This window comes from Octopus bimaculoides, chromosome 18, assembly GCF_046866305.1.
Source record: "Octopus bimaculoides isolate indiv1 chromosome 18, ASM4686630v1, whole genome shotgun sequence".
Classification (NCBI taxonomy): domain Eukaryota; kingdom Metazoa; phylum Mollusca; class Cephalopoda; order Octopoda; family Octopodidae; genus Octopus; species Octopus bimaculoides.
The window spans coordinates 50,822,595-50,832,374 of NC_142945.1; the positions used below are offsets into that span (position 1 = coordinate 50,822,595).

The 9,780-nt window shown below is 31.4% G+C and overlaps 1 protein-coding gene across 2 annotated transcripts; it reads left to right on the forward strand.

Annotated features, from left to right (window-relative positions):
- The first annotated feature begins 821 nt into the window (after positions 1-821).
- LOC128249832 (uncharacterized) lies at positions 822-9,177 on the forward strand. Of its 2 annotated transcripts, XM_089366274.1 has the most exons (6): positions 822-950; positions 2,436-2,538; positions 4,171-4,252; positions 4,763-4,801; positions 5,732-5,777; positions 8,797-9,177. In XM_089366274.1, the coding sequence occupies exons 1-5, from the start codon at positions 914-916 to the stop codon at positions 5,738-5,740; spliced, it is 270 nt and encodes an 89-aa protein (XP_089222400.1). In that variant the 5' UTR covers positions 822-913; the 3' UTR covers positions 5,741-5,777; positions 8,797-9,177. The 2 variants fall into 2 exon arrangements, with proteins under 2 accessions (XP_089222400.1, XP_052830335.1); XM_052974375.2 differs by lacking the exons at positions 5,732-5,777; positions 8,797-9,177 and adding an exon at positions 5,423-5,709 and having other exon boundaries at positions 825-950.
- Positions 9,178-9,780: the final 603 nt, after the last annotated feature.

Genomic DNA, 9,780 nt, shown 5'->3' on the forward strand with positions numbered 1-9,780 from the left:
ACTAATTTGATGACATTTCCGACGGCACACAGGTGTCAATGAATCATTTCGCTATAACTATTTACCCAGGAGATGAAAAATATGAAAATATGTTTCATAATATTGTTGTCCCTGCAGCAAGTAATCTGTTGACGCAATTGTCTTTTCTTAATCTGCAATAGTTATTTTTAGTATACGCTCTAACATATTTTAGCTCGATCTATTGTAATATATTATCTATTATTACAATTTATTAGGCTAATAGAAATTTAGTAATGCACTGCCGAGAAAGCATAATATGTTTGTTTTTATAATATATTTTACTCTTATCACTAAAACGCCTGGAATTTTGCGGGAGGCAAATAGTCGATTACAGCAATGCCGGTGCTGAAATCGTGCCTATTTTATCAACCAAAAAAAAAAAAAAAAAGATGAAATGCGAAGATGATCCTGGCAGAATTTTAACTCAGAACGTAACGCTGTACAGGAATTTTGCCCGCTGTGCTAACGGTCCTGACAGCTTGCCGCCTTGTTCTGTATAATAATATAAATACCAGACATTGGAATTGTGTACTCCCTGTCTCTTATCCTAGAATCATTCCTTACAAAACTTATGAATACAAAATGGAAACTAAGTATACATTTTTCTCCTTAAATATTTGTATTACCCTTTGTAATATCCATTTTCAGGAAAAAGTGGATTTATTTTTTTTCGTCAGCTTAAACTTGTAAGAACATAAATTTTCCACGTGGTAGAAATGCAATTAAAACATCAAATGATTCACCATGTTAATAAAATTACTCATAAAATATAATGAACGATAATATTTGACAATAGTCCGAACTAACATATGTTACAGTATCTGCTAAATAAAACTATTTGAGAATTAGTAAAGAAAAAGGACTGATTACGTGTTGTAGAGACATAATCATTATGAAATTTAGTCTGTTAATTTTTGTTCTCCTCTTTGGTAAGTAATTATAGCACAATTATTTTATTGTCATATGTCTGATGAATTCATATCTTATAATGTGAGATTTCTATCAATATATCTAGCAACATCGTGCAATGAAATTTCTCCATAACCATAGACGCAGGAGTGGCTGTGTGGTAAGTAGCTCGCTTACCAACCACATGGTTCCAGGTTCAGTCCCACTGCGTGGCACTTTGGGCAAGTGTCTTCTAATATAGCCCGGTGCAGACCAAAGTCTTGTGAGTGGATTTGGTAGACGAAAACTGAAAGAAGCCCGTCGTATATATGTATACGTATGTGTGTGTGTGTGTGTGTGTGTGTGTGTGTGTGTGTCTTTGTCTGTGTGTCTGTGTTTGTCCCCTCCAACATCGCTTGACAACCGATGCTGGTGTGCTAACATACCCGTAACTTAGCGGTTCGGTAAAAGAGACCGATAGAATAAGTACTAGGCTTACAAAGAATTGCTCGATTTGCTCGACTAAAGGCGGTGCTCCAGCATGGCCGCAGTCAAATGCCTGAAACAAATAAAAGAGAGTAGAAGAGATACGTTACATACACTATTTATCTGTACCTCCTTTATACAGCTATAGTCTGTCTAAATCTTTTTCACTGCCATCAAGCACACATGGTATACGTGTATATGTGCGTGTGTGTGTGTGAATGTGTGTGTGTACACACGCCTGTGTGCATGTGTCTGTGCATATATGTGTATAAGTATATATATGCATACATATGGTTATGAATACATTTACATCTATATGTATATATGTGTGTATGATGTTTCTTATGTCGGCCTATAATAACCATTTCCGTTAATCTGAAAAATTCAACAATACATTATTTTCACTCAATATTTGTTATAATTTCACAAAATTAGTTTTGAATGTGACTTTGTAGATTTGGCCAACCAGCCATCATGGGACTGGTTGTAAGAGTGAGTGTATCGCTTGTGTGTATATCTTTATGCGCGAACACGGGACATTGTGTGTCTGCTACTGTGTTGTAGGAAAAAAAAAACATGTTTATGAAAATCCAAAATATGACGCGTAGGAATTAAACAAAAAACAACTTTAAGAAAATGAAAATGAAATTTATTATCACAAAGATTTTAGTTAACTTCCACCGTTGAAATAGAAAGCCAATATTAAACTTATAAATATGTCCAAATTTTCCCACCCCCGAATAAATGTTGCATCTCATTTACAAAAATACATTACCGTAGTGCATAAAAGACTTGTTAGCTGTCACAACTTATAACCTTGAATCGCTGCAAACGTATTGCACCACATAGACCCATATCTCGTTTAAAGAAAAAACCCAAACCTTAAAAGCACAACTAGAGTGATGTTACTCAGACATTTTTGTAAGATGTGATGCCACAGAAATATAATGATTTACGTAATTTACTTCAAAAAATATTTTGTAAATTCTGTTCAGATTGTCACATATTCAACCACTAATACCGAAACTTTTCATTTCTAGGGAACATATTCGCATTGGACACCAAGAGATGCGAAGCGTTAGCGAAAAAGCATTGCCCTATCAATTTTGAGAATACTAACGTTGCACATATACACACTTGCGAGTATGTACTATATCTATACATATATACGCTACTGAACTCTATTAACGATAAAATGAAGTACAGATAGATAGATAGATAGATAGATAGATTGATAGATAGATAGATAGATAGATAGATATTCATGTACATGTGTATAAATATATATATATATATATATATATATATATATATATAGAGAGAGAGATATATATATATATATATATATATATATATATATATATATATATATATATATATATATATATATATATCCACATATCTTTATATATGTACATATATCTATATGTATACACACACACACACACATATATATATATATATATATATATATATATATATACATATATGCATATACACACATATATATATATATATATATATATATATATATATATATATATATATATACACATATATATATATATATATATATATATATATATATATATATATATATATATATATATATATATATATATATATATATATATATATATATATATATATATATATATATATATATATATATATATATATATATATATATATATATATATATATATATATATATATCAAACAATAAGCAACACGGATTTCAAAAGTGATTGCAGTACGCACGTTTCATGCTACTTCAATTTATATAAGTACTTATTTAAGTACGCGATATTCGGGTGCCTTCGCATAAGTACCATATTCAAGCCTTGAATATATATATATATATATATATATATATATATATATATATATACGTACCTAAAAGCATATGCATGTGCATGTGTGTGAGTGTTTGTTGCAAACGAATATTTGTTTGTTACGTAGGAGCAGTACGGACTTAAGATGAAATTTTACAAAATAATTTGATAGTATTGAATACATCAACTTTATTTTAGATCACATCTTAATAACCCAACAATCGTTTCAATTATATTAACACACACAAAGACACATTCAGTTCTTTCAGATACAGAAACATCACCGTAAACTGTGCATATTTCCTTGGTTGCTTTTGAGGCATTTTCCCATTTACGGAAAAAGAAAAGCATGAAGTGCCGAAAACGAACTTTCTTATCTTCCATTTTAAATGGTTACAGAATTAACACAATTTATAGGAACATAAACCTTCTTCCACGAAAAGATAGATTAAACTGTGCTCTAAATCGAGGTGTAGTCAAATCCTATTTTGTAGACTCAGCCACGTTCTAAAATAAGTCGAAAGCTAAGCTACTATAAATCGGCACGAACTTTCCGGACAAACCAATACCTGGCTTAAAAGAAGTAACTCTTGAGGTAGATTTGTTTGTTTAAAACCATTCAAGGCGGAGACCCAGCATGGCCGCAGTAAAATTATTAAAAGATGTAAAAGAATTAAAAAGGAAAGAAATATATGTCACTAAGCGTAAACAAATTACACGATTATTTACTACATATTATGCGTATTAACTTATTTAATATGTTGCAAAGGCCGGTCACATACGTATTTATTGGACGTGTAGAAGTTTATTAATGGGGAGTGCAAACTCGATATTCTTTATAATTTATATACAGGGAAGCAGTATTTTTTCAAGTATTAGCAAATATTTTAATGTTCGTTTTCTTACTGTGCGACTTCATGTTTCATTTATTCTTTTTCAGCACTTACATACAATTTCTGCGTTGCTTTGATACAATAGACCGTGAATGTTATGAATACTTTAAGAACAGGCACATCTGTCGCGTAAGCTATTTATTAGCCTATTTTTTTTTTGTCAGGAGTCGAGTAAAATGAAGAATTAGATAGTATAGAATACACCAAACATAAATTTTGTTGATTTTTCCTTGCAATCAAACAGGTATTCGACAAAGAAAAGTTAATAAGGTATTCGACAAAAGAAAGGTATGGAATTTAAATGACAAGAGCCATTTCATCATAAACTTAACAGTCGGATATGTTAATATTGCGAATTGTGACCATTGCGAAGCACCGTTTTCTGTCTTCTCAATTACTTTACACCATTTCATTAATTAATATATGACTTAACACTGAGCCTACCATATGGGAGAATGAATTTGCATGCTTCAGTTTCTCAATCGCTTAAGTTATAGAGTATATTACATATTATGCTGTGACGTTTTATGGAATCTAGATCACACTCAGCCTTATATTTGTGAAGATAAAAATAAATACAAATATGTTTCGTATTTATAATTTCATGATATTAATTCATTATTCCCTCTTTTATTTTAGTCATGGATGGCTAAATTAAACACAGGTAACAGAGTTAAGGTATGCGATATCATCTTAACTATTTTATCATAATTTTAACTTCAGTATAACTGATACAATTTGTAATTTACCACGGAATATATAGCTAATGCAACGTACCGTTTTTGGAACATAACGTTGTACACACAGATTTATTAAATTTCTCAAATATTTTATCAACTACCTAATAGCATTCCTAGTGTAATATCATAATACAAATTAACACACCCATTATTACTTGTAGTAGTATTATTAACCAACTGCCAAAATTATTACAATATACATCTAATGGATAATCCGATATCAGTATGGTGCACGTACATTGACATCACTGTTTCTCGACAAGATATAACGATATATACGTGTAGCAATACATGTATAATTTTCATAAAATTATTACAGCATAAAAGATACCCATTTGCCATTCAAACGCGCAGAAAGTGTGTTAATTCACTTCTTATTTATTATTTCGTAATAACATATTCGTCGCACCAACCGGTACGGTGTCACTGACAGTCTGGCATTGCTTTAGTTTCAAAATAGTACTTCAGGTCAAATCCCTTTCACGGCAAATACATTTCATAAAAAGCCTTTCCCTATCATGTATAAAGTTATACTAATTTACTTCTGGTGCCTTTACAGATGATATTCCAATCAACAATATTTACTGCAGTTGTGTGTATATTACTGAATTGATGCATAGAAAAATAGGTTCAATGCTACCACAATAATACAGCTGTGTTATTCCGAAGATTTTAATAAAACTACAGTCATGTGACTCAGAAATATTGAAGCTACAGTCATGTGACTCTGAAATATTGAAGCTACAGTCATGTGACTCTGAAATACGTCATCACAGTTAGATGAATGAAAACAGTAAAAACATTTTTTATTTCTATTTTACTTCTAATTAAACCATAAAAAATCAATATCTACTTAATTATTTTATAGTTTTACTGAGGCCAACAGGATGGTAGCGACTGCACTGGAGTTCTGTGTAAGTAGTTTCCATTACTAAGCTTTTCGTAAAATTGCAGGAAGGTTCTTCAGGAATTGCAAATAGGAAAGACACCAGGGGAGACTGAAACTAATTTACTTTCACCCCATGTATACCATTCAGTTTCTATGGCAATATATTCAAAATTTTCAGACGGACACGCTTACGTATGCAGTTTGTTAAAATAATGGTTTCAATTACAAGATTTCTATGTAGATTGCTACAGATAATTATAAGGATTATAGTTATTATATATGAGGCATCAAGTATGTCTGCGTATATCAAAATAACACATCAGCACTTTGACTGTCTTAACTTATATTCAGTAGACAGAATTCTAAAACATATATTTCCTCAAATAACCTATAAGCGCACTTTCATAAGCGTACATACACACAGACATAGATATATATATATATATATAAATACATGCATATATGTGTAGGAAAAAAACGCATCGTACATTTTGTATATGTGTGCGTGTGTGTAAGTGTGAGTGAATATCGCGAAGCTAACATGGCAGTCCAGAAAAAATACGACGAATGCTGCCGTTGATTAGCTCCAAGAGGTCGACGCCCCTACTTAGCTACGTGACACACAAGCCTGTGTCCGTTACAATCTTCGAATAGGGGAGTGCATTAGCTCCCCATGCTAGTTCAGATATCCACAGACTAGTTTCAGGGCATTTGCCCTTTATCGATGTAGGGTAGTCGACACAGCAGGCGTCGCTGTTGACTGACTGTTCGAAGGTTTATATATATTCAGTGGAACATATCCACTGGTTTTCAAAAATAGAAATATTATGATTTCTAAATGTCTCTAAAGGAGACTACAGCAGAAGTACTGGGTATTAATAGTTATCACCATGAATATAAGTGTCAGTATTGTATACATTTCGAGAGAATTATTAGGAGCCAATTTTATATAGCTTTTTAGAGATGAACGAACGAATTACAAAGGTGGTAATAAAAAAATCATCAGCAATGTAACACAATATATAAATCAAACATTTTCATGTACATTAAAATATACATTTTCAAAAATAATTTGGTTATAGGAAGTAGGGATACTTATGGGATACTACAAGATATTGTAGTGTAAATAGTGGACTGAAAAACAATTACAAAAAAAGGAATACACATAAAGGGGGAAATAAAAATACATAACTAAGGAAAACAAATATGAAATGAAAAAAATTCGGAGGAAAATGGAATAAAGAGAGCTAATACAATTATACACAAAAATGGTTCAGATGAAAACAAAGTATATTTGGTGTACATAGAAATTAATACAGGATATTACATGAAAGTGATAAGATGAGAATTATTTAAGACACTAAAGAACAGAAAATTTGATGTAATCTATATAAAATATTGGGGTTGCGATCGTCTAATTGAGTTAGCCTAATGTACTGAAAGTTTCAACGCTATGGAGCTGAAGCATGAAATGAAAACGGAAAAAAGAACAATAAAAGCAAGTGGACACTTGAATTCAAAATAACGGCCAAAAAGATATAGATATACGCCTGTAAGATCTTACGACCATAGGAAAGAAAATGTGTTTCAGGAATATAGTACTCGGGGAAATATCAGTAGGACCCCTAAAATAATAGAAGAGACAATGTGTAGGAAATACAGAAAACGCCGAAGAGGGAAACGCGGGAAAAGCAATCTAAGAGGCATGAGCCGTCTTTCGAAAATAAGAAACAAAAGGATGATTGATGAGGAAGGGAGGGAAAATATACACTGCGTCCCACAGTATTAAAGAAGTCAACCTCCTATCTATAAATAAATGTATATTCGTTAAAAACCAGTCATTTTTTACACTGACGTTTGGCAATAGCTATCTGTGCTTATTCTGTTAAAATAATTCAGATTTGCGCAGACGCCAACAGATGGCGCCGTTTTTGTGACATTAAAGTGTTAACAAATCAGGCATTCATAAAGCATTTAATAGTAAACATAATGATACGTTCGAATGAAAATAATCATGGAACTATGATGACATACAGCTCCGAATGTTTCATGTATGATCATCCACATGCAATTAACTTCCTTATGCGATGATCCATATCTTGTGTCATGTTTTGAGGAGCATCTACTATAGCCTCCCAGAGAGCAACTTTACTTGAAAACTGCCGTCCATTTTCAGGGGATTCCACAGGTTCCCGATCGGGTTTAAGACAGGATATATATATATATATATATATATATATATATATATATATATATATATATATATATATATATACACAAACACAAAGAAATATATATTCAATATTACATTTGACGGATATTTGTCCTCATCTTGTTTGTTGTTAACATGTTAACACAACGTTTCGGCTGATATGCCCTCCAGGTTTCATCAGGCGTATTGGGGAAATTTCGAACCTGTGTTCTAATTCCTCATAATAATAATAATAATAATAATAATAATAATAATAATAATAATAATAATAATAATAACATCGAAAAATACATTAGGAATCAGAACCCAGGTTCGAAATTTTCCCAATACTCCCAATACACTTGATGAAGCCTGGAGGGTATATCTGACGAAACGTTGTGTTAACAGCAAAAAAGATAAGGACAAATATCCTTCAAATGTAAATATTGTAAATAACGTCCATAATTCCTCACCTCTCAAATATAGAACAACAAACAGGGTGTCCAAAAAGTCTAGGTACATGGAGTAAATAAAATCATAACATAAATAATTAAATATAAGAAATAATAATTTCTTAAAGTATGCGTTAATCTCCATGTACCCATACTTTGTGGACACCCTGTATATATGTATAGATATAGACACACACATAAACATATGCGTGTTTGCGTTTGTGTGTGTATCCAAAATTAGGGAATGAAGTAGATAAAATCCACGCTAATCATTTTGGTAGAAGTAATTGCCCAAACGAGTGTAATGCGCTAGTTATAGGTCAGGCAATATATAATTATGTTACAATTGTCTAAAAATATATAATGTAACAGGATTAATATTTCAGTCACATTTCTTTCAGGAATAGAAGAAACACTTTGAATATATTATATTCATAGAAATGGAAATTCATATCGGAAGCAAATTATATAATGTTTAGAACAGAAAAATGGTTTAATATATCTTAAAATATACTTTATAATATACATTTTGAAAAATATACCGTTGGGGAGTTGAAACAGTCTAGGAATGAATATTATAGAAAGAAATGAAAGTAGTAAATAATAAAGCAAAATATGGAAAACTACTGGTAAATGATGATGTAAATATATACATAAAGAATGAAAAGATGGTTTAAATGAATAAAAAACAGAGAAAGATATAGCAACCATAAATACCATAATTATACGTATTTCAGATTTCTGAAAGTTATTTGAATAAAAACTCAACCTGTCAAGATTTACATTTCCTATCTCAGAAATCCTTTACCGGCCTCCATATTTTACAATGTGAACAAAATATTAAATTGTTATGAACTGCAAAAAATATGATTTAAAATAATGACATGTATGTCTATAGATATAATTCTTACCACAATATATGTTTTTTTTTTGTTCGATTGATTGCTTTGTAATAGAATGAGCTAGCAGAATAGTGGAGGCAGAATAGTGACAGAGTTATTTTGCAAGCCGACGTCATCCCACATTTATCTCCACCGCCGCTCCGATCAACTACATCATCTTATTCGGTCAAATTCGAAATCCCAATTTTTGAGGATCAAACGGATTTGTATTGACATAGGGGATTACTGGAAACATACAAATGCTTTCGTATGTAATTATGTCAAACGAGGTTACAGTGAATCACGTTTAAAGGAAATAGCAAATGAAATAGCTAAGATTAGCAAAGATAGTCATAAATACCATAAATACCATGGGAAGTCCCTTGGCTATTGTACGGAAATGACCGATAAAGTTGCAATGAAGAACCACTTGCAACATTACGCATTGAGAAATATTTTCATCCTAGTTCACAAATAGATTTAATTTAATATACAAGTCAGATT

Excerpts from the sequence above, each read along its gene's own strand:
- LOC128249832 (XM_052974375.2), top strand. The coding sequence starts at position 914 with ATGAAATTTAGTCTGTTAATTTTTGTTCTCCTCTTTG. Across the intron at positions 4,253-4,762 it reads AGAACAGGCACATCTGTCGC|TCATGGATGGCTAAATTAAA; the intron begins GTAAGCTATTTA and ends CTTTTATTTTAG. Across the intron at positions 4,802-5,422 it reads ACACAGGTAACAGAGTTAAG|ATGATATTCCAATCAACAAT; the intron begins GTATGCGATATC and ends GTGCCTTTACAG.